We start from the raw sequence: 26,347 nt of genomic DNA, 5'->3' as shown, positions 1-26,347 counted from the left end.
TTCATAAGGAAGTTCCCTAATGTAAAATAAATATGAAATCAGTAAGAATAGATGATAGGAAACAGAATACAGGACAATATGTTATAGAAAAAGATAATATAAAATTATTGCATGCTGAAGTAAATACTTTAATCCTAATTATTATCACTAAAAAGTGACTGGAAATTAAATTTGAAAGGCTTTTAGGCTTTTTTTTAAACAGACATATTTTTATTTAAAATTAGAATCTAAAATCTTTATACAGAGACATTATACAAATTATTACATAGACTAAATTTATACAATTGTTACACATCTGGTGCTGTACTGCATGGAAATGTTCATCACTCTTAAGTACTGTTAATTGGAAGGGTCTACTATTTTAGGAATATAGTTAATTTTTACTCATTTGAAAAAATCCAAAAATAATTTTTGGACTTTATGTACTCTTGTTTGTTTGTTTCTGTTTCATTCTCATCTTTTGCAAAAATACAATATTACAGAATAAAATCTGAAAATAGAACAGTTTTCTTGCATTATAGGACCATCACATTACCTACTTTGGGTGGGATCTTGGTCTCTAATTACAAATCCATGTTAATTATCCTTGGGTCAGGTATTCATCATAGGAATTAATTATCTTGCATAGGCTGGACTGTGGCTGTTGGCGGGTAAGGACAAAGCAATGGAAGGTTGTCGGTGAACATGGGGTTGTTTAGTATGTTGTAGCTCATTGTTGTTCTCTTTGGCATGATACTTTCATGATAATATATATCTGCCAAACTTAGGAATAGGTGAAAGATTCATTTGTTTTAGTTTTTTCATTGAAAATTTTTAAATTGGGGTAAAAGATATATAACATAAAGTATGCCTTTTTGACAATTTTTAAGTGCACGATTCAGTGGCATTATTTCTATTCACACTGTTGTGGAACCATCAACACAATCTGCTTCCAAATCTTTTCCATCATCCCCAATAGAATGTGCTTTACTTCTGAATTAACTTCTCCCTTGCATCAACAAATTTCAAGCATTATAGTGGAATTTAGTCCCAGTCCAGGTGTGATACAGTTGTTTCTGGTGGTGGCTTTCCTTCCTGATGGACAACTCCTGTCCATTGCCTTGTGGTGATGAGCACAGCGGTACAGTATCAGAAACTCCCTTTGGCTGATACTCCTCCCAAAGATCGGAACTAGGATTCAGGTGCATCAGATCCTCAAACTGTTTCTCCCTTCAGTTAAGGCAGGAAAGATTAGTGATGACATTCACATCACTAAGAAGATTTGGTTATGTCTTGGCTAAAACGGTGGATTGGGAATAGGCTAAGCTGTTTGGCTTTGTTGGAATTAAAATCCCCTGAGCTTCCTGAGAGTATTGCATGGCAGCTAGCGGTATGAGGACCTGTCACTGGCTCTTGGGAATGGACCATGTGCATACGCCAGTTCTGCCTAAGTGCAGCGACTTAGTCTGGAAATAAGTGGAACAGTTTTTAGCTGCTCAAGGAGAATCTCACTCCAGGTTGAAGTTCTTTTTTCGGGAGAAAACTCATGCTCAACTATGTTGACAAGAAATAGAGGAAACTGGGATGCTTCTGGCTCCAGCAAATAATAGGCTGGTTTTAGAACTTTACTTCCATGTGTAATTTTGTGGTTAGTCACTATGTCTGTGATGGTAAATCACATACCTTTACAGGATTTCTGGCACCTTAGTAAATCTCAAGCAAGTGCAAAATGCTGATTTATTTTGGTTCCTCAAATGGCATTTCTTTAATTGACAAATCAATGATCTAATAACTTGTCCCTCTCTCCTCCTCCCTTTTTTTAAAAAAATTTAGTGGCTTGCCTGCACACAATTTTAACTTTTCCAAGTGAACTCAGGATTGGGTTAAAAACTTCACTTGAGGATGCCCTCGCGAGCTGCAGTTTGCTGCTCTGTTGACTAATTAGTTTGCCGACCACTGCCCTAGCAAATATATTTGATTTCCTATCTTCAAAATATTACCTAACCCAGTGGATGCCAATCTGGGCTGTAATTGGAATCACCCTGGGAGCTCTAAACAGCTGAATGCCTGGCCATTGCAGTGGGGTGGAGCGTGGACATCTGGGTTATGGAAGGCGCAACTCAGGTGATGTTAACCTGAAGCCCATTTTGGGAGCCACTGAGCTAACTTCTGATCCCGGCACCTGGCTTTACTTGCTAAGACGTCAAGACTCTTCCTAAAATTTCGTATAAAAATAGTTCTAGAGTTCCTTTCCCTGTGATGGCTGGCACTTGTGAGAGACTCCAGAAATACAGACGTAAATACACCCTCAAGGTGCTCACAGACTTGCAGTTTGGAGGGGCAGACATGTAAATATGGAATGTCACACTGAAGGACAGGTGGTATGATGGAACATCAAGAAGGATGTAAGGAACAGCTGGAGAAGACTTTGGACAGAAGAGTGGAATCAAGCTTCATACTAAGAATATGGTAGAAGGGAGGCCCCAGGTGAGAAGCAGGAGGAAGGGCACTCCAGAAGCAATTCAGAGGGAGGGGTGCTGGGGGGAATGAGGCAAGCTGAAACTGTAAGCATTCTGGTGGTGATATCTACACTAGAGGACTCAACTATCATAAGAATCCTTCCCCCTACCTACTCAATTTTCAGATCCAAGTCTAGATAAACATATCAGTTTTGATGGAGCTATTACCTTGTCTTAAGGTTATGATCCATACTGATATCTATGGAAAGAAAGGTAGCTTTCAAAATTTTTGCCCAATACATTTTTGCTAAACACACACACACACACACACACACACACACACACACACACGCACACACACACACAGAAACAACAACAACAACAAAAAATGGGGGTGGGGGGGTGAGGCTTGTAATATTTCTGGGTTTTTAGGCCCAGATAGTTTGTCAGGTTCTAGAAGCCAACTACAATGATTGTTCCTTTCCCTTACCCAGTTTTCCCAAAATTAGCATTAACATTGGCCTCTCTTTGCTCGGCTTTCATAATGACCTTTTTCTATTAAAACCATATCACAAATTACCGGTGGGTGTTTACATCCACCCCAATGTAATTAGGAAACAACTCTTGATCACTATCAGTCTGGCTATAATGGAAACCCCACCTATTAGGGGAAAAAACACAAAGAAAAAAAAACTCGAAGCCCCATATTTAGAGTTGATTATCATTGCTCCGTTATCTCCCCTGAAACATATTCAAGCTTCTTGCTGTTATTTTCTGCGGTATACCATTATTTGTTTGGTATCTGGATGCCCTCCCAGTTTGAGTAGGTACCTACATTAAAGCTTCCAAAAGACCCATTTCTAATGGCAACTATGCTTATGTAATGTGGGGATAGAAGTGAGGAAGGGGAATGACTTTGTGACTTTTAACTTCACCTATGAGCTATTGAAATGCTCATGGAAAGCAGCATTTAGGCTAAATGCATATTATTCCAGATGTACTACAGGACCCTTTCAAATACAGACTGTCTAAAAAGTCGTCTTAAATTCGTGTGCAGTGGCACACAAGCCTCATCGCATGCAACTTTACAGATCTATGGGCTAATTCTAAAATGGAAAATGATTTCCATTTGGACATTATTAGAATGTCTAAAAGCCTCTCAGCACCTCTAAGACTCCTGGATTGACTTAGTCATCTTTAGAGAAGTTCACTAGGTAAGTGCTGTTCAGTAGATCTTTCAGCAATGGTGGAAGTGTTTTATATCCTACACTGCCCAATACCCACCTAGAGCTATTAAACACTTGAAATGTGGAACTCAATTGTAGATTTTATGCCAATGAATTCAAATTTAAATGATATAGCCATTCACCACCATTACCTCCTTTTGCAGTTCTCTAGAAGGAATTGTGATTACAATTAGCAGTGGGAGTTGGTCGCTAGTGACACTGAGCTTTTTGCTGTCATTTATTTATTCATAATGTGAATATTGCAAGGACCGCATATGAATTCCTGGTATTGTGGCAGTGAGCAAGGCACATGGTCTCTGTTCTCAGAGGGCTTACAGTCTAATATGAGAGATATTTATTAACCCAATAACTATCCAGCTTGTTAATTGATTAAGACTGTGATGACTTACAAAAGAGAAATGCTAGAGACTATGAGAGTATAAAATGGGGGCTATACTTTCTGGTAAGATTAGTCAGAAAGTTTCATCAGAGTTTCGTTTGTTCACTAAAACAAGAAAAGCATGAGACAGCTTCCCTTCCTCAAGTTCAAGGCTGGGTCAAGCTGGCTGCAGGACCGATGGCTCTCAGAGTGGAAGTGTGCCTTGCCATGACCTTCAAAGATGTGGGGTCTGTCTGATTAAGCTGCATGCATACCCATATTGCAAACTTCTGAACTTGAGCAGGCAGATTCTGTCTTAAACTATGCAGTTGTGATGATGTCAGTCACAGATAAGATGTGAGAAGACGGGTGCAAATGTTTACAGGATATTGCATTTCCTCTCCAATGTATGTTTTGACAGTGTTGTTTGGGCTCCAGCCCCAGCTTTCTCCTCTCTGCTCTTACAAATTTGTATTTGGCCTATTCAAGAAACGATGTGGAAATCAGTCCTGACATCCCAGAAAGACAAAATGAGACACATGACAGCAAAACATATGGCTCAAATAGACATCCTTATATGGCCAACACAGACCATATTCCCAGAAATTCATATATGGAAAACACCACCTGCAGCTAAAGCCAAAAAACAAAGAGTTGACACGACAAAAAAAGAGCAATATGCTACGTAAATTGTGCTGCTTTAAAAATGTAGGGAGATAGCCAACTGTATTTGAATTTAAAAAGATGGGGAAAAAATGTCCTTAGGAAGTGCTATGGTGGTAAGCATTGCTTTGCTAACACAGTCACTGGCGGAGTTGCCATATCTTAAAAGCGTTCAAATTCTAAATGCTTTCTCTGTTTATTACAAATGTATGTGCTATTCAGAACTCTGAATGTGTTTTAATGCTTTCGGATATCTGCCTGCATATTTATCTTAATATGGTGCCATCTGAAAACATGCAGTAGTCCTTTCATTATTAAGTTAAAAAAAATCTTGTATATCTGTTCCAATATTTTATCTTTGCTACTCTTTTTGTAGCCAGTCTGAATGCCTTCTTATGGGATAAAAAATTGATGCGCTGTTGTACCTGTACATCACACATTCAATAGTTCATGTATTGCACTTGTACTATTTCATGTTCCTGAGGTTGACTGTTTTGATATCTAGATTTATAAAGTTTACTTTGTTTTAACGTCTTCCAACACTTGCTTGCATCTTTATCTCCAGATATAAGATGCCTGTGTAGAATCAAAAGTGTTTCCCCCCTTGATAATTTATCCTCATACATATCCTGAGTAGTGGCATTTTTCTAATTATCTTCCTTTTTTACTCCTTTATTTTAACCTGGGTTTACACTGACCAGTGCTCAGTGGCTATAATGAGTATTCGAATGGAAGATAATTTATAGTAATTAAGTTTATCATTGTCCTATTTGACTTCGGAGGGCATAAATCTCTGTGCATCACTTTACTTATGTCATTTCTTACAATCACACAGTTCTAACAAAAAGGACGGGCTTGAGGGGAGGTGAGTATGTATTTGTGAATAATAGATTCCTAATTGTACTACATTATTCTTTATTATAAAGTCACTATTAGATATTTTATCCTCATTTATTCTGCTTATCATTTTCCAAGTCCATGTCCATCCTTATTACACACTTTTATGTTTTGTGTTTGAAAGTTAGTTTGTAATTCCTGAATAAAAGATGCTATTCAAATTTAAAGATTACTGTTGTAATTCCCACATTTCATTAGCATTGGCCAAGTCATTAGGAGCCTAAGGCAATCAGGAAGCTTTTTGTCTTATTTACTGTGTAAATGATGGGATAAACATATTTACAATGTTTTATTCCAATGTGTCTTAATATTGTTATTTTCAGTAACCCTTTTTTGGTCTTCTCATTGCTCAAATTGTGTTTTTGCTCAAAAACTATTTTTCTTCTTTTAAAAACACTCAACATCAGGTGAAGTTGCATGGATAATTTTTTTTGTAGTCTAAAATTTTTCTTAGTTTTTTTTTTTTATGTTGCTATTTTTGTAAATTTGTGCAGTGTGACACTAGAATGCACTGTCCCTACTGAAAACCAGGCAGGAAAGCATGTCAGGCATCACCAGTTTGAAGCAACTAGTCAAACATTCATCTTGGAAATTCCTAACTTAACCTATCATGTTACAAAAATCATTATCAAGATAATTCATTGCTATCTGCTTTTCTTTTAAATATTTCCTTGTTATATTTCTTATACTTCAATTAAAATATTCTTCTCCATATTTCCCCACATTTCAGCTTTTAAAAATGTGATCTCATTTATTTTTCTTGTTTTGTGATGCTGTCGTTTATTATCACATGTTCTTTCTTTTGCTCAAGGCTTGGGTTTATATGTGCCAAGATTCATGGTTGCCTTCCTAGATTTTGACTAACCTTTCCGGTTTGTGGGAGAAACTGGGGGGCCATTAGAGTGATATATTTTCATTGTGTCTCTCCTAAACTTGTCTTCCCCAGGAGGGCATTATTTCTTATACTTTATCTTCTACTTTACCTTCTGCTTTTCTTGGATTTCTAATGTAAACAGTGCCTGTAAGTGTGTATTGGTAGCTTTAAAGAGCTTAATTTGCATATTTTCCTCTTATCTCAGTACTTGTGTTAACTTGTTGCTTTTTTTATGAGTAACAAAATGTTTATCTGATTTTTTTCTTTTCCTTACTAGTATGTTCTGAAAAAATAATTCTTACAACATTTTTGTTTTTGTTTAATGATTAACAGCCTTCAGGGACTGAGATGCTAGTGCTCAAACCTAAGCGATAGACACTGCACCTCTATTTGGGTGAGATTGTAATGTTCTTCATTTTTTTATAGGAATTACATTAAATAGATTATCTCAATCAGAGGATCTTACTTATGAGCTAATCACCATTTATCGAACTGGGTAACTTACCCTGGATTGCATAAGTATTTATTGCAACAACAGATGTATTTACCCACCCAAACTTTCTTGTCTTTCGCTGGTTTGAAATTAGTTTAAGAATGGTGGCATCTTTCCCTTTCTAATAACAAGTCAGGTCTCTTCTTTTCTTTTCTTTTTTCTTCTTTTTTTTTTTTTTTTTTTTTTTGGTGAGGGGAAGGGCAGTTGGTAAGTGTCTGATGGTGAGTTTCCTGTTTGTGCAAGTCAGGTCTCTTTGATGAAGTGACCCAAATTTTGGTTAACGCGGCCACTACAGGCCACGTATTTCTCCCTCCGACGTGTTCTCTGGCTCAGAAGCGAGGGAGTTTTGAACCTACGTCTGACATGTAGAGAAAGCTCTTACCCTGTGGCTTTAACGTTGGCTCTAGAAATACTTTAGGACTCATCCTCTTTGAGGGTAAATATTCGCGAGACCGTTTTAAAGATCTTGGCCTTTATTCCTCTGCAAATGTTTCTGCACCCTCCGCGCTTCTCGGGAGAGCTCTCCCTCCGGATGGTCCCCTGCAGTCACTTCCTCAGTCCCGGGACCTCAGTGACCTACGCCTCTCACCTGCGTGTCCGGGCCCCTCTCCCGCGGGGCCGGCGCGCCCTCCCCGCCTCGCCAGTGCCTTGGGTGCCCGCCTGCGGCGCTCCGGACCGATTCCTTTTTGTGGCTTTTGTGGCGCGTGGGTGGGTGGTTAGTTTTCCCCCTGGCCTTCGCCCCCTCCTCCCCATCACTTTCACCCCGCCCCCCCCCCCCCGCGCCCCGCCAGCGCCGCCCCTCCTCCCTCGGCTCACTCTCGCACACCTGCCCCTGCCGCCCGCGCGGCGCGCGCTCCCCTCCCCGCCGGCGGCCGCTGCCAGGGAAGCCCCCTCGCCTCCTCCCTCTGCGCCCTCCCTGGCGCGCCTGGCGGCGGCCGGCGCTAGCCCTCGCACAGCGCCCTGTTATTCTGGGTATTGTGTGTAATAAATGTCGGGCCGCCTCACTCTAATCAAGCTCATTACAAATTCTTGCGCGCCCGGGGCCGGAAATCGTGCGCTCCCCCCTCCCCTTCCCTCACTCATTCACTAGTTACTTGTCTTTCTGCTTTTTAACTCGCCGCCCCCGCCCCCTCCCCCGATCCCGGCCCTCCAGCCCGGGTTTTAATCCCCATCCCTTTTCCGCCTTCTCCTTGCACCCTACCCCCCCCCCCCCGCCGCCTTCCTCCTCCGCTCCGCACCCCCTTCCTCCTCTTCTCCCTCCCCGCTCCTCCTCCTCCTCCGCCGCTGCCGCCGCCGCCACCGCCACTTTCTCGCTCGCTCCCGCTCCCCGGACGCGGCGGATGAGCCGGCCCCGCTGGGGAAGGGCTCGGGGCGGCGGCGGGCGGCCGGGAGGAGGCTGCGTGCTCGGGGCTGGGGCTGCGAGCGGGGTGATTTTGTATTAAAATGAGGAGGAGGAAGAAGAGGCAGCCACAGCGGCGGCGGCGGCGGCAGGAGCAGCAGCAGGAGCAGCGGCGTGGAGGGCTGCAGCCCGGGCGGACGCGCGGAGCCGAGCTGGGCACGGCGGCGGCGGCGACAGCGGCCGGGATGAGTCAACTAATAATTTAATGGGGGCAGAGACGGCAGCGAGGGGGAGAGCGAGAGCGAGAGCGAGCGAGCGAGGGGGGGGTGAAGAGAGAGAGAGAGAGAGAGAGGGAGAGAGAAACAGCCCCGTCCGGGGACTGGCGCTCACACGCACACAGACGCGCACACACACCTCTCCCTGTGCCACCCAGCAACAACCGGCCTCGTCACAACAACAGCCACAGCCGCCCTCTAACCCGCCCGGGGACCGAGCAGAAAGCCGGGCGACTCCCGAGGACGCTTCCCACCCCCTTCTTGCATTTTGGGAAACTCCTCATCAGTTTTGTTGGGGTTCCTGCGTTTCTTTTCCCCCCTAAGTCCCAGTGCCATTGTGGTGTTCCTTGTTTACCTCGGACTCTGGCCGAGTGAGAGCGTGGCGACTTTTTTTTGGGGGGGGGAGGGGGCGGGGAGTGTGTCGCTGCTGAGGCGGTGGAGGTGGCTGGGGGTGCCTTCTCATTCCTTCCTCCCTCTCCTGCCCTCCCCCCCCAAAACCCCCTCTCTCCCCTTCACTCACTCGGCTCCCCAGACGCTCGCAGCCCCGCGTCAATGGGCAGGGAGAGGGTCCTCGGGGCTGTCGTCAGCGAGGGCCGAATCAAAAGTGGCGTTTTAGTGCCTTTCCGGGCTTTTTTCGCGACCTCCTGCCCCCCACCCTCGCTGCCCCCCGGTAGATGCCCTCGGTGAGGGTGCGAGGCTGTGGGAAGAAAGTTTAAGGTTTGTTAATATCAGTCGCAATTGTTGGGGAGGGCGGCGGGGGCGAGGGGAGGGGAGGCGAGGTGGCCTTCCCCTCGCCGCGATCTGGGGTCACTGGAGAATAATACTGCAAGTGACAGCCAGAGTGGACTTTGTGTCCTCGCACCGAGAAACCCGAGCGAGCCGAGGGAGGGGGCAAAGCGAGGGGACCTTTTTTCCCTTTCTGGAGACCTTGTCCGCCGTGCATTTTTTTTTTTAAATTTTCTTTTTGAGAGAATCCTCAGCCACCACCTCGCCTCCCCAGCTTCACCACAGTGTACAGGGTTTGCTTTGTTTTTACGATTCTTCCCCCAACGAATCACTTGTCAGATCAATTTTATCTTCGCCCTCCTCCCTACTTCCCACTCTCCCCTCCTCCCCCTTCGAAAGCCCCGTTCTCTGAGGTTAGACATTTTACAAACCATATATGTTGTTTTTCGAATTGTGATTTTTTTTTTTAACACTCTCCCCCTCCACCCCCCATGGCTACTCTTCTAGGCGTTTATTTCTGCCCTTCCCCCGCTTAGGGGGGCGGGGGTAGGGGAAGAGAAAATAATACAATTTCAGGGGAAGTCGCCTTCAGGTCTGCTGCCTTTTTTTTTTTTTTTAATTAAAAAAAAAAAAGGACAGAAAACATCAGTCTTGAACTTCTCTTCAAGAACCCGGGCTGCAAAGGAAATCTCCTTTGTTTTTGTTATTTATATGCTGTCAAGTTTTGAAGTGGTGAGTTTCAGGTCGGTTTTGCTAATTTCACTCAGTAAAACTGCAGTGTTTCTGTTTCTAGATAGTACTTTGCTTCTTTGTCTCTTTAAAAGGTCACAGTGAAAGCTTGGCCTGGATCGTGCCGGCCATGTGGAATGGATAAGGACATAATCTCTTAAAATGTGATTATGGGGTTCCGTGGGGGTGAGGGAGGCCATTGAGCAAGGAACTCCTTGAAAGGATCCCACATTGCAGCAAAAACAAAAACAAAAATGTTCTTGAAACCGGAATTTCGTGCTTTTCTTTTTTCGTGTAAAGGGAAATAATTGCTGTGTCTGAGTTCACTGTTTCAGTCAGTAGTGATCACTTATGGACTTAGTTTATGGACTGGGAAATGGGATTTTGAGAAAGTAGCCTGCTTTCTGTGTGCCAACCAAACGTTACACGAAAATGGACTTTAAAATGTGTAACTCACAAGAAACTCTTGAGCCTGGCATCTGTTGAGACGGAGTTCGTTCCTGGGCTGTCAGTCCAGCAGGCCCAGTGGAGACTGCTCCGTGCAATTCCAAACGGAGGTTTGGTGAACTTTAGCCTTGGGCATAGAGTTTAAATGAGTAAATTGGGTGTTTTATGTGCATGTAATTTTGCTTTATAATGTAAAGCTTTTTACAAGATAACAGTGTTTAATTGATGCTTATGGGTGGGTATTGGGAGGACAATTTTGCATGACCTATATGATGTTTTGATTATCAATACATTAACTAAATTATCATCTATCAGTTTCACTTGCTGTCTACTTTATAATGCTGCTAAGCCTCAAGACTGCTGAATACGTTTTGTAGCATTAACTTTGATGCTGATGTCTACTTTTTTCTCTTTTCTTAAAATTGCCCCACGGGTGAAGTATTTTCTTTTCAAAGCATATGTTTTAAAATTCATTTTCTGCTCTAGGGTAAGGCAACCACTTTCAAAAAAAAGCAGCTCTGTATTATAATCCACATGTAGCATTACAAACAGTGTTTTGAATAAGTTAATAACCATTGCTCTCTAATTTTGGCTTTAGTTTAATATGATGGAGAAGAGTAATCTTGATAAAAAGTGGTTAAAAGAGGCACATTTATTGTTAATGAACCTCATAACCAAAAACAGATGGGACCTCGATCAATGGTAAACCTTTAGTTCTCAGCGTGCCACCCTGGAGTACAAGGATAAATAGCCATTATTTCTCAAACTTTAGAGTTCTTCAATTGGCCTTCTTAAGGTTGCTTTTAAGCCTACAGATTACCATTGCTCCCTCCTCCCCATTCACCTCTTTTCTTGATTATAATGGACAGAGTAATCTATGGTTAAACAGAAGAAAAACATGCTTATAGAAAAGGCATGCTAATATAAGCTGGCTTTCAATAAATCGGATCTAAATAGCTTTTCCGGTGTAATAATTTTTTAAAAGTACAAGAGATGTCAAATTACTAGACAGCTGGAGGAAAGTAGTAATTAACATATTCTATCTGATTTTTTTGAAATATGATCCCTTCCCCCTTCGTATGGGTAAGCTCAGTACTTCAAGTACTATGAAAGTTCATAATTCCACTTACCTGTTCTTATCAATTCTAGTTAAAACTATTTTAGAAGTGACTTGGATATTGTACTCATTGTTTTATCATAAACCTTATGAAAATTGATGTCCATTGTATAATTGAAAATAATTATAATTTTTTTTAATTCAACCAAGATGTTAACTTAATTGCATACTGAGATTATTTTTGGAAACAGGCAATTGTGTTTTACCTAAATCAAGATTTAAAAAAAAGCCAGTTTGGCACTTGGATCTAATGCTAATATCACAAAGTATTTTCACATTTTTTGCTATTTAAATTGAGAGTATTCTATTACTAAAGTACTCCTGAATGTTAACTCTAAACATGGGAGTTGTATTACTTGGAATATTTGAAGGAGTCCTCCACCTTACATCCATTTGCTTAGGAGTGAAATGATCCAATCCCACATTTGAGCCAAGACAACTAGATATATAACAGGTCATGTAACTCTTGCAACTTTCATAGTAGAAAACGTTTTCTACAAATTAACCTGTAAAGCCAATGGGGAGTGTAAAAATTAGATGTTTGCTTCCTTCTTTTGAGGTGGTATGTATATACGTGTATAGTTTTTTTCTCATAAAAATTTAGCTATGTGTACAAATATATATACAACAGATTTAACTGTTTTTGACTGATCATTTTTCCATCCTTGATTAGGGTGTTACTGTTTTGTTTTGTAAAGAGTTTCTAATTTTTAAAAATTGGGACTGTGTAAATATAATTTATTTTCTTTCTGGCTATATTGTGGTGATTTTTGTTTCAGAAGTAAAGTCCATTTCCTCCCCACTTAGTTTTGGTGGTACGTCACAAATTACCTTTTATTCACATGTGTTAATACAGTTTTCACAAATTATTCTGTTAACTTGAATGGACATATGCTGTTATCTAGAAATACAGTAACATCTACATCATATTATATATCTAGCTGAGTAATCTTACAAATTGTATTTGTGAAGAGAGATATCTAGGGGTAAAACATTTACATGATATATGTATGTAAATACAGGGGGGGGGAGAGAGAGAGAGAGAGAGAGAGAGAGAGAGAGAGAGAGAGAGAGAGAGAGAGAGAAAGAGAAAGAAACACCCCCCACCCACCCAATTCTAACCTCATCTTCTTTTTAAATTCTGGCAGGTGATCTTTAGAGGGTAACTGAGTATGGATCATTTGAACGAGGCAACTCAGGGGAAAGAACATTCAGAAATGTCTAACAATGTGAGCGATACGAAGGGTCCACCAGCCAAGATTGCCCGCCTGGAGCAGAACGGGAGCCCACTGGGAAGAGGAAGGCTTGGGAGTACAGGTGGAAAAATGCAGGGAGTGCCTTTAAAACACTCGGGCCATCTGATGAAAACCAACCTTAGGAAAGGTAAATACTTTTGAGCCAAATCCTGGAAAGCTATGAGCCCTGTGCCTACCCCAAGGCTACTCTGTGTGGGTGTGGAGAGCCAGAACACGTCCGTAGGTTCTTTGCCTTGATTCTCTTTCTGATCTGAAATTAGTTACATCCCTGGCTGCACTGTCAGTCATGTTTTGAAAGTGCAGGCTCTGTGTTTGAGTGGAGCATCTTACTCTGCTACTACAGAATGGAATTATTGGACATTTATGTTGATAAGGACTGAATTCAACATAATGGTCTTTAGCTACCCAAGTCTTCCTTGGATAAGGTGGTATTGAAGTAGAGGATATATACATGGCTATTGCTTGTACTCTCCCAGCTTAAGAATCAGACACTGGCTTTTCCATCAGATTACTAGTTGTAAAAGATAGGTTCAGAGGTAATGGAAATCTTATGTGCTATGATGTAAAAGTTTTGTGAAGTCATTTTTGTGGCTTGTTTTCTTAAGAGCAAATGCATTATTTAGCAACGAAAAAAACCTAATTCTAGTTTTTATGTTTGCTATAACTGGGTATTTTTTATAAAAGGAAAGGCAGATTTAGGCAAGTTTTAAGGGGAGGACGTGTAACTGTGACTCCTTTCTACCCATTTTATGTTAAGTTGATGAAGTTGAACAACTTTTGTGTTCAACACTTGTTCATGTAAAGCAGTGCCTGTGCTGGTTACAATGTGTGTGCCTCATAATGGTCTTTATTTTGTCTCTGAATAAATGTGTATAGGATTCAGATTTCCCTTACATTTGCTAAGCAAAGGATAAAAATGCCATCTTTTAGCAACCGAGAATATTAAGTAGATAAAGTTAGAAGGCAGAGGAATTTCATTGTGTTTGATGCATAACATTTATCATACAATCATTTATTTTTTCCTTGGTTTGGCGAAAACAAAGAATATATTGATCCTGAAATGAACAGACACAGCAGACCGTATTGTTAGATCTTTATCTATTAAAAATGGAAAAACAGCACTTCAGCAAATTCTTTGGCCTCTACTCATGATTACCCTATTTATTGATTGTTTGCCAAGAATGTATGCATCTTAAGAAAGCCAGGGTAAGAGCATTAAAAATATAATTTATTACGGCTTTTCAAACAGAGTGCATTAATATTGTACTGTGAAGCACTGGGGCTCTATAAAAAAGACTTTCTGACGCCTGCAAACATATAAGTTCCATAAATTCCTAAATAGGAGATTTCAGCTGTCTCTGGTATTATGTGATATTTGCACAGCAAACTTTTAATGCCAGGACAGTTTTAGACAAGGATTCTACAGACTTCACTGCTCCTTATGGCAGACGTGCTGTTTACACAGGCTCATAAACCTTCAGCAAAAGCTTCTAAGACTGCCTCCAGGTTTAAATCATGCGGTATTTTTAGCAGCCGGCAGTGGCCAGTGCACTCCCCCTTTAATGCTGGAAGGTTATGAAGTTGCTCTAGTTGGAAGTCTCGCCAAACACTCGCACAAATGATCAGTTCAGAGAAGGCTTCTGTTCAGCATTACTCCCAATAGCAGGAGGGCTACCGTGACAGTTTGCTGGAAGATTTAGCGGCTAGGTTTGTAATTAAATGATACTGTTGTCACTTTATCAGTAGCCACCTTTCATTACCTACAGGGTCCCGCTAAATAGAGTCGAAGACATATCCCATGTATTTCAGTAGTTTGAAAAACCCACAGTGATGTCATAGGTCCAAGGAGAGGACGGCATGTAGTAGGACAAGTCAGTCTCATCCTTGAAGAGGAAAAATCAATGCGTATGTTTTTGTTGTACTAACCCAACTCTTTGAAGACATCAGGACAGGGGGAGGAGAAACCAAAGTACAGTAATTTCACTTCCTGCTCAAAAGGTTTTTTTTTTTTTTTTTTTTTTTTTTTTTTACAGCATTGCATTGATAGTGACTTATTTTCAAAATGCAGTTTAATTGGAGAAGGTTCTGTGCTTATTTCAAACAACAAAAATCACTGAAGCCTTTTAGTGGTGGTGGTGGTGGTGTGTTTTGTTTTTTTTTGTGTGTGTGTATGTTTTTTAAATTTTATTTTTTGTGTATGGTTTCTGTTTGACAGGTGCTAGATAAAAATTGTGTCTTAGATGTGGCTTAAGAAAAAGAGGTTGGATGTTTTTGTTTATTTGTTGAGATTTTGCCAAAGTACCTCCACGCCAAGGAAGAAATCACCAGTTTGTCTATTGCTGTTTTTGCTGTGGTCTCCCCAAATTTTCTGATCCCTGGCGGGTTCTCTCTCTGGGATAAAACCGCCGAATGAACGACAAGAATATTGGCAAGCTCCACGGCTTGTTTTTTTAGGCCTCGCCTGTCGGATACCTTCGAATGAGTTTGTGAGCTTTTCTAAGTAAACCTAAAGGTTTTGGTGCTTTGGTTTTGTTGTTGTTTGTTTTTTCCAGAGTTAGAATCTGTCGTGAACAGTTCACTGAGGCTTTGGTGAAGAGGCATGTGTAGAAAATGTAGCTGTTTCACTGCCAGCTTTTGTTCACAGAATAGAGCATTTTTAAAGGGCATCTCCGGTGTCAGTAGAAAATCCCGATTTTTTAGCTCTGGTTGGCATGCGCTAGACATCTTCAGAAGTTGGTAGGATTCTGCGAGTCCAGAGGACAGAGTTTATAGAGGCAGTAATGTTACAGGACTAATTGAGGATCCTGGGTGTCCTGTTAAAGTAACCCTTGCCATCATTTATGGTAAAGATGATACCCTCCTGGCAGTTTGCCACAGCACAGTTCAGATGCATCTGCGTTTAACCCTTCTCTGCTTGTCCCTGGAAGTCTGACAGTGCACTGCGTGAACACCTTGAGTGCATTCCCTGATTTCCGTTTCTAGAAGCCTTTTTTCTAACCCTGGTGTGGCCTGTGCTGATTCATCATCTGGCTACTGAGTTATTACATTGGATTAAAGTAAATAAAGAGAGAACATCGAATCTACGCAGATTCCTTTATCCTAATATGTCCTGATGAGGCCAGTTTCCTTTTCGCGCTCTCATTTCCATCCCATTTACTACAACAAGACTGTTCATTTTAAAGACATATGGTTACTGTGATATCTTTTTAGTCAGGTAGATTAAATGAGGAGCCATAAAAATAAAACCTTATTTATCTACATTATGCACATACTGAAATCATACATTTTGAGCATCAGTTTGGTTAAGTTTTGTGTTCCTTTTATGGAGGCATTATAAAGTAAAATCTTTAAAAAGGAAGTAAAAGGCTAATCATTTTATAGCCAAAGATAATTTGGGCAGAAACAGTGATAGTTTAATGTTAACAAAAGCCTGTAGGAAACGCGAAGTTGGTTCTTGTGAAGACAACTGGAGTGAGTCAGGTTTGCACACTGTCTGTATACCACTCACAACAGATCACACAAGACACCTACTTGTCTCTCGTCAGCATGATCCCTTGATCAGAAAGGTAATTCTGCATTCACTAACCTTCATGAAAGCAGAGCCCGTCTTACCCTCGGAGCAGGTTCACATTCTGTTTCCGTATCTCTCTCACAACTCCGAAAGAGAAAAGGTTGTCTATGGTATATGCTGGTGTGTGCGTGCCTGTGGTTCTGTGCCCTGTCTGCCTGGGAAAACGGTCTCTCCCCTTCCCTCACTGTTGTGAAGATTTATTTTCATGGCTTCATGTTTTTCTTCCCTCCCCCAGACTGTATTTCTGAAGATTGTTGGTTTGCCTCTCTTCCTCCCTGTCTCTTCGATAGGAACCATGCTACCAGTGTTTTGCGTGGTGGAACATTATGAAAACGCCATTGAATACGATTGCAAGGAGGAGCATGCGGAATTTGTGTTGGTGAGAAAGGACATGCTTTTCAACCAGCTGATAGAAATGGCACTGCTGTCTCTGGGTTACTCGCATAGCTCCGCTGCCCAGGCCAAAGGTAAATGACTGCACGTGCTGGGGAAATTGCTTGGCATCCTTTGTTTACCTCGCAGAGAAAGCACTGAATATATATTTTTTTTTTTATTCAAAGAACTGTAGGTTGTGTATGATGACATGGGTTCCTTATAGACTGTGGCTTTAAAAAATTGGCTTAATTCAGTTTGGTTTAGTTAACACACATTTTGCTCATGTGGAATGTCGAGGTAGATTTTTTTTTTAAATTACTTCAGCTGAATCATTAGTATGCTTATTGACCTTAATAATCTGCTCCACTGAGGACCCACAAGGAAGTGAGGAGCGTATTTGAGCAGATGGACTGTTGAGAGTCAATTTGCATTTATGACTGAATATCTAGTTCTGTTTCTTTTATTCTGTTTCTGATGGTTTTATGGGCTGTAAAGTATTTTTCAATGCTGATTCCCTTTGCAATAGAGAATCTTATCTGAATCGTAAAGCCATTTAGAACTGGTTCAGCTATGTCTTATTAGAACTTCCTGCAAGTTTAGGAAAACGTGGCCTGGGCATCGGTTTTATTGATGGGGTTTGATTTCCAAAATAATAAAACAACCCTACAGTCATTTACATAATTTCACAATTTGGAAAGCTGAGCTATGAATATTTTCACTGACCTGCCTTTCAGAGGAAAGGGAATCATTCAGACAGAAATAACAATATTGCTTGTGGTGGGGGCCATGAAAGGAAAAAAAAACAACCTACCAGATGTATTATCTGAAGGGTACAACATGTAGTGACATATTCTCTTTCTCTGGCATAGGGCTAATCCAGGTTGGAAAGTGGAATCCAGTTCCACTGTCTTATGTGACAGATGCCCCTGATGCCACGGTAGCGGATATGCTTCAAGACGTGTATCATGTGGTCACGTTGAAAATTCAGTTACACAGGTGAGTCAGGGCAGCGTTCTAGTTACCTGATATTTTTAACTAAAGCATCTCTGGTCAACCTTTTTATTTCCTCTGTGTTTCAGACGGATTAAAATTGATTTTGTTACCTTACCCTTTCTGCTTTATTTTCCTAACTTCAGTGTAGAATTTAAAAGCAACCTCCCCACCACCCAAATTTGTAGGTTTGTGCAGGTTATCAAAAAACCAGACTTTTTATATTTCGTCAATGAAATGATGCATTACAAGAAGGCATTTTACATAAAGTTTACTTAAGAGAAAAATATTTTTGCATATCATGAACAGTGCCATCTGTGTACATTTTGTGAAAGAATGCCTTGTTCGCCACAGCCTTGTTTATATATTTTTTTTACCATTTTAATTCGTATGAACGGAGTCACGAAAGGAAAATGGCTAATACGTTCATGCTTCTCCCTGCTTGCTCGTGAGAAAGCAGTACACCTTAAATTGTCTTCCCAAGCGCATCAGAGCAGGAAGGTAGAAGTAACATGAAAAAATAGCCACCACAGGCAGCTGATGTATAATTCATGCATCGATACAGCAGATGTGTTGTATAAAGTAATTAACTAATCGGAACAATCAGGAGACCGAGAGCAATCTCCAGATGCATCTGTTTGATGCGCAAAATGAAATCTGTCTGTCTTAAAGGAATGTTTTGCAGCGGGATGCAATCTTGTAATAATCCCCTTTCTAATCTCTGTCTCACATAGTTGCCCCAAACTCGAAGACTTGCCTCCTGAACAATGGTCGCACACCACAGTGAGGAATGCTCTGAAGGACCTCCTGAAAGATATGAATCAGAGTTCGCTGGCCAAGGAGTGCCCCCTTTCACAGGTACTTAGCAGAGCGTGGAATAAATAATAAGACATCCCGGGCAGCCCTGATGTGAGGTTCCATGGGGCTCCGTAGTCTTAAGCAACCGGTATCGGAAGCGAGAATCTGCCAGAAATGCAAAGTGGCTTGACCACTGGTGACATTTAAAAATATGCCTGATTCATTCTGAACACAGGCTTTACACTTTTTCTCCCTTGGGAAAAGAGCGAAGGGAAAACGGCTCAGCAGACTCTGCTAGCTTATTTTCCGATTCCTCTTCTGAGCATGGAAGCTCCATTCTGCTGAGTACTCTGATGTAGGGAAAAGTAAAGGCAGTAACACGTCCAGGAGCCTGCAGTGAATGGCGTTGTGTTAACGCGGAGAACTTCATCATGCTGCCTGAATTAAAGAAGAGTTCAGTTGTCTAATACTTAGCTCATTATAAAAATAAAAAACTACAAAGAGCACTTGTAGTAATAATTACAAAAGTAAGAATAGAAATCTCCTGTAACTAAAGGTTGAGTAGTTATTGTTCGTTAAGGATTTTCTCACTAGTTTGGGGGCATTGGTTTACCTCCCCCTCCACCCCCACCCCCCCGAGATGCCTGTTATACCACCAGGAATTTTTGGAATAAGACAAAGATCTATTTTTATTGTGCTTGATTTTTTCAGAATGAATTTTGATGGAGAGTTTCTAAAACTATAGAGAGAGACCCCCCTGTTTCTAAATGTAAAACCAAACATCGTGTTGGGTAGTGCTCAGCTAATTTCAGATTTAAAAAACAAACAAACACAACAACAAAGGTGCTATGAACCTGCTTTTTATGGGCTGCCTGTGTGGTTACTACATAAATGTGGTATAAAGCTACCCCTCAGTGCCCAAATGCAGTGGAAGGTCATTCTGTGACGTAGTATAATTGAAGTGCTGATAGAACTAGATGTTTAAGGTTTTCTTTTAGTTCAAGTTTAAAATGTAATTCTGAATGTCAGTCTGTCAGGTCATTTGAACTTGAACTGTACGACTCTGCTACAAACATTTCTGCAGTTGAGGGAGTCTTAAAATGTGTTTCTAATGTGATGCTCATGAAGATACAGGGCACCTTTGGAAGGAAGCTTGTGGGCTTCTGTGCTACCTTTTCATGGAACCTCCATGCATTGCAGGTTTGCTGCATTATAGCCCATCAGTTTTCCTTTGATATTTATTAGCAGTTATAGGAGTGAAGCAAATGAATTAAGTTGATAGTTAACAATGACTTGCTATGTTCTTTTAAGGTGAGCTCTAGCCACAGGTAAAACATTCTCTGTGTTGTTAAGTGTCAGTTTCTTGAAATTCAGAGCAACCTCTTTTTGTCATTCAAGCTCATCTCCTTCTGTCCTTCCTCTTTCACCCATGGAGTAGAAAGGATGTGAATTTATACCCCTCCAAAGAAATTTAAATTAATGAAACACAGAAATCTATAGGATGATAGAATGAAGCAGGTGACTCTTACCTCTGGGACTTTGGGTTTTGCAGACAACTCCGGATAACATGCCACTTGGGTACTAGCATTTGAAAATTGGAAATGTCCTCGAAATAAACTTTTTTTTTTTTTTTAAATTCAGAGATAATACATGTAGCAGTACCCAGAATAGGAATCTCAAGTACCTTCATGTTACTGAGTGTCCCATTGATTTCGGAAGTAAATTCATGCAAAGATTTAACACGTTTATTGTGAGCTGGAGGAGGAGGATGCTAGTACAGTATTCATCAATATAGGCAGTGAGAACTCATTGTTAAATGATATCAACATTCGGCCAGTAAACTCCACCTCACTGTAGCTTGTAAATATAATTGTGAATTTACTTAATGTTATCATGGGAAATGAATTGGATACAGGCAGTTATAACATTAAACCGAATGACAAAATGAAATTCGGGACTTGGTTTTGGAGTCATATATTGGTGAATTTCTGCAGAGAGCCCTTTAGAAGATCATGCGTGTGTGTGTGTGTGTGTGTGTGTGTGTGTGTGGAGACTTTGCTGTAATCATTCAGTGGTGAAACTAGGCTGTAACTTAAACATAATTGTAATTACTGTCATCTTTTCTTTAAAAAAAATCTTTTGAAAAAATGCATAGTTGAGCAGTGGCAGCAAATATTTGAAATTAATTTAAAATTTAATACTATGAAGAAAGTGCAGTCTGTTGTCTAAATGAGGGGCTTATTTTATATTCTGTTACATCATCTTCTATCTTTCCTGTAGAATAAATTCCATGAATCTGATACTCAATTCAGAATGTTTTAATAATGATTTATTTTCCATTTTTCTTTCATTTTATTTGCTGTCATAGTTATTAAAGACGAGAAATTCAGGCTCTCTAAGGAGTAAGCCAACAATATATGCTGAGTTTGGCAAAAATGACTCTTTTTTTTTCTCCTGTGGTTAAGATTTGGTGATGAAGATGGTATGGTAAAAAAAAAAAAAAAAGCCTAACAAATAAATATTGTCTCTCAGCCTTGTATAAAACAGGACCCAACACCAAGAAATCCTATATTAAGACCTTTTGACCCCCTGTGGAGATTTGATTCATTCACTTAAGAACTTTCAGCATACAATTCACTGTTCACATTTTGCTGTACAGTAAGAGTTGTTTTGTTTAATATGATAAAATAACCTTGTAGCCACTTAGGACTACAGGATCCCCTAATATTATGTTTAGCAGATGTCTACCCTGTGGGCAGTAGACTCACTTTACAGAGTAGAAGCCAGGAAGGAATGGGAACAGGAGCCAGCAGGAATTTGCCTCCTGGTGTCTGATAAGCCTTGCCTCCGATGCTCTTAGGAGGATTGTCTCAATCTTGCTAAGCAGAAGTCCATTTGGGACTTGGAGTCATAGAACGAGGACGTGTTACTTTCCCAGACTTCTCCTTGGACAGATAGAGGAGCCAATGTCCCCAGAGATTAAAGTCAAAATGCTGGTTACTGACAGACCCAAAAGTCCTTTCCCAATGATAAATTTTAAAGTAAGTGCTGACTTTAAAATGAATACTTAACATTTTGGTGCAGTAATGTTTTCTTTGATAATATTTGCAAAGTTTTCTCCAGCTGCAGAGGTTCCATAAGTGTGCATGTGGTTTGATTTATAACTAATACCTTCCTTTATTTGCGGTACTGCTTTCCTATCATAAATCTGCCCAAATAGATTGATACCCCCTTTATTAAGTTTTGGTACCACATGTTTGTTTATTTTTGTAAAATGTTCTAAGACATAAGAAATGCCTCCCTTCTTACAGATCTGAGGTTGGACGTTGTATCGTTACTCTTGCTTTTTTTTCAGTGGGATGTGGTTACATAAGTTGGATGTTGTATTCTGAACTGTAAGTAATGCAGAGAATGAAGTCTGACTCGGGGACCAGAAAGCCTGTGGTCATGACAACTTTGAGAGTGTAGATTCAGGAGTAATTTGGGAGTTGAAAAAAGAAACATTTTGCTTTTCATTTTGATTTTAGTTTTCCCTGGAGTTTTAGAAATGGAACTTAAATACTGGATGTGTGTGTGTGTGTGTGTGTGTGTGTGTGTATATATATACACACACACACACATATACATATACATATATATATATATCACACACACACACATACATATATATATAGTCAATACAAGGATAGATTCATTTGTTGAAAGTATCATAAGTAAATATCAGTTATTACTTCTACCAGCCTAATGCCTTCCTTCTGAAAATGTTTAGGTCAGACATTCCTGCAAGATATTCATGTGATAGGTGCATTATTACCATCTATCCACACCCCACACCGGGATGCGCGTGCACGCACACACACACGCACACACACGCACACACACACTACTGCCTTCACATTTGAAGGCACTGCGTTGTTTTCTATTTCTTACCTGGGAAAAAGTAGCTCCAAGCCCAGGTCCTACACAAACTAAGTAGGAGTTGTCATTTTTATTTTCAAGTAGCAAAAGCTATAGAAAATGAATTCAAATGTGAATATTCCATTTAGAAGTAATATTGAGAAAAAGGATTTTTGGGTTTTCATTTTCCTGCCAGCATTAGGGTCTAATATGTGTTAGGTTTTTTTTTTAATTATTATTATGTATTGGCAAAACATAAAAAAAGGAAACTGTGCTGTCCTCCTGGAGCTTAGCATTTAAAATCGAACTCTGCTGATTCTCTGGAACTTAGACATTTAATAAACCTGTGTTCAGTTGATTTTCATTATGTATTATAAATAACACTGGAGCAACAATTTTAAAAGCCCTGTTACATATTTTTAACTGCACTTTGTGCAATTTTTTTTCATAACTTTTGTACTGAAGTGACATTTAAAAAGGTTTTTGGGGAAACACTGATGATCACATTCTCTCAAAGGAACAGGCAGCATCAGTATTTTCATATATTGTATTCCATGTGAGAGCCCAACCTATGACATTTATTCATATATTGACATATTTATACATTCAGAAATATGTATTGACAGCCTGCTGTATGACGGGAGACTCCTATTTCCAGTGACATAATAAGGATGACACACCTTAATAGTTGAGGTAATAATAGTTAACTTTGTTTTAGTGCTTTAGTATCAAGAGCACTTCTATCACCCTGTTTTATATTTTGCCATTTTCAGTTCAGGAACCTGAGGCATAGAATGTTTAAATAAATGCTCCTGGTTACATTGCTAGGTGAGGGGCAAGAATTCATACCTGGAGCTTGTGAGTTTAACCAGGTTTCCTTCTTGCTCACATATATAGTAAAGGACTTTTTAAAAAAAGGCTCTCTCAAATTAATCTGATGTTTTTATAAAATATTTAGATTTCTAGGAAGTACTGATAATTACTTAGAGTTTTCCAGTTATCTTTATTCTCACTATTGAAATTTTTCTTTAACGTGTGTTTTTATATCTTTGATTTTGTTGTTTGCATGTTAACTTGCTTTTTAAAAGAACTATCATCTCATGCCCCTAATTTTGAGCATGAGCGAGTGATTCAGCCCACAGGAGCTGACTTCTGGAATGATGTGTAGTATATTGAGGTTCCAGAAGGTCTTAATGTCACAGCTCTGTGGCAGTCACTTCTCTCCCCCATCCTCACATCCATCTTGATCAGTAGGTATAATTGAGCTAATAGCCCTTTGTTTTGAACCCCAAGACCATGTTAGACATTTCATTGGAAACAGTGGGCAATTCTTGAGTCTATCTGAAAGTATAGACCTTACTCATCCACTGGACTGATTTTAAGGATGAGGATATAGCTGGCAGCTTCACTTAAAACTGGAAAGTTTCCTGCCATGGCCAGTGTGGCTCAGTTGGTGGGAGCATCATTGGTGTACTGGAAGGTCTTGGGTTCGATTTCAGGTCGGGGCACATAACCTGGGTTGCAGGTTCTATCCCAGGTGCCAGACAACCAATTGATGTAACTCTGTCTCCTTCTCTCCCCCTCCTTCTCTCTCTCCTTTCCTTCCTCTCTAAAAAAACAAACAAACGAACGAACAAAAAGCACACCAAACGAACTAGAAAGTTTCCTGTTTGAAGTGTGGTTGTAGAATTTTGTACTTGCATCTTTCTAGTATAATATTATAAATCTTGTTGCTAATTACCATGATATTTTGGGAAATATCTTTATTCTTTCCTTTTTAAAAATTAAAATAAAATCCAGTCCTTACCCTACTGACCCTGGGAATTCCAGCTTGTGAATATCTGCTTTTCTAGGCACTGAACTACTTGATATTAATTGGATTTTATTACCACTTTCAGCAATTGTATTAATGGCAAGGTCCATAATGGAAATAGTAACCAGTCTTATATGCATAATTGTGTGTGAATTGCTAAACTTACACCAAATAATTTTTTCTGCCTCCTTTTTTGAACCAGTTATTACTTCATTCTCACTGTTCTTGGGAAAATATTGCAACACAAGATATTTCGGATAGTGAGATACCTGCTGGTGTTAATATTATAATACATAGTCTACCGTAGAAGTGTCCTCTAAATTGTAAGTTTTACTCTTTGCATCTCATTTTTAGCTGCTTTAGACACATAAAATTTTTACTGTAGCTTTCATGTTAGTTCTCTATAACCTTTTAGAAATATTTAATCAAAAAGGGCTGAACTTAGTAAAGCACCTATCTTACAGTGGATTGATCGCAAATATTTTATGGCCACTATCTTTTCACAATAGTACAACATAAAAGAGTTTAAGCCATGCCAATTTAGGGATGCTTAACAATGTGTAAGTACTTCATTTTCACTTAATAGATTTTTACCTCTGCTTTGTTTTAGATCTTGAACAGGGTTTCCTTTGACCTCAAAATCACTAATGCAAGAAAAATTACCATATCATGAGAGCATTTCCCCTATTTTTTTTCTGGTTTGTAGAATAATAAATACTTCCAAGGCTTAGGAGTAGACATGGCCTGGGTAAAAGCCTATTAAATGCTATGTTCTAATTGTGTATGTTTTTTTAAGTTAACTGGTACATGCTAATTAATCTGGTTTTCCTGCTAAAACAGAGCTAGCTTTAAAATGCTTTTTGAGTGTCTTTTTTTCCCCCCACAATTATGAGTTGAAATTTCAAGTTGGGCTCTGTCCGGATTTGCTTTTAAAACCTGCTTTATTTCATGTCAGATTTGGGCCCTTTACAAACTCGTACACAAACAAACAAACAAACAAACAAAAAACAACCCTAAATTCAGGATAATCCAAACAAACAGATAACACCCAATTTTTTTTTTCCATTTTCATTGGAAACCATTTGATCATCTCAGGCTTTGAGCATAGAAAACATAAGAGAGCCTTTAACATAACCGGGGAGAGCTCAGCCCGGCTCTGCAGCTCACTGCCAATTGAAGTAAGGAACGCTCTGGCTGTTGGGACTTTTAAATCTAGACTTAAAAGTTATTTGTTCTGTTTAGCATTTTTAAAATGATTCTATTAGGAATTGTATGTGCTTCAGTTTTAATTTTAACTCATAATGATTGTAAAGCACCCTGGGATGCTTGCGCGAAGGGCACAACAGAAATACAAGATTGTATTGTGTTCTAATATGCAGCATTATTATGGGGTGCTGGAGTTTCATTGTGGACAATTCGTAAGGTTGCAGAACCCCTCACTGCAGAGAAGGTGGCTGACTTCCTTTAATAGTCTCTTTTTTCTTTTCTCTCATTCTTACTCTAAAACTTTATCCTCTTCAGTCAACCTCTTCTTAAAAAAAAAAAAAAAATCTTGTATTGCAATATTTTCCCAGGAACATGCTAATCTAATTCAGTTTACTCAGAGGAGTTAAAGATGCAAACCAGATGATACGGTGAAAGTGAAGAAAGAGTGATGCTTTAATTGTTAGCATTGTTTGAGATCACATTCTTATCTAGGTGACAAGACAGGGAGGGTACTTCCTCATTGGGTACCACCGACTGTCCTGGGCTTATCCCGTTTTACTGTCAATTCAGCATTTATTCCCAGGCAATTAAAAAATATGGAGCAAACCAAAACAAGTATTAACTATTTGAATCCTCACAAATAGCTATTTCCCAAAACGTATTAAAACTCTCCACGATTATGTTAACAGAGGACAGAGCTTGATTGTGCTTTCTTTTTATTTCTTAATGGAACTATTTCTTGAAGTAATACATTTCTTCAGAAACTTCATTCTGTTGCTCTTATGTGAGTATTTGTGTGTCATTGGTCTTTGCCACCACTGATTAGTGAGCTATTAGC

General features: G+C 39.8%; 1 protein-coding gene across 3 annotated transcripts in view; it reads left to right on the top strand.

Annotated features, from left to right (window-relative positions):
* Positions 1–26,347, top strand: part of SATB1 (SATB homeobox 1) — a 100,891-nt gene that overhangs the window by 11,776 nt on the left and 62,768 nt on the right. Inside the window, exons 1-5 of one of the 3 annotated variants that reach the window (XM_080676298.1) lie at positions 9,519–10,042; positions 12,752–12,986; positions 16,721–16,897; positions 17,675–17,801; positions 18,530–18,653. In XM_080676298.1, coding sequence (XP_080532424.1) covers positions 12,776–12,986; positions 16,721–16,897; positions 17,675–17,801; positions 18,530–18,653 — 639 coding nt within the window. In that variant the 5' untranslated portion in view covers positions 9,519–10,042; positions 12,752–12,775. Of the gene's footprint in view, positions 1–9,518; positions 10,043–12,751; positions 12,987–16,720; positions 16,898–17,674; positions 17,802–18,529; positions 18,654–26,347 lie in introns of those variants that run through there. The other 2 variants (XM_080676300.1, XM_080676299.1) reach the window with 2 other exon arrangements.

This window comes from Plecotus auritus, assembly GCF_963455305.1.
Source record: "Plecotus auritus genome assembly, chromosome: 6".
Lineage (NCBI taxonomy): Eukaryota > Metazoa > Chordata > Mammalia > Chiroptera > Vespertilionidae > Plecotus > Plecotus auritus.
This window is presented reverse-complemented; position numbering and strand designations above follow the sequence as displayed.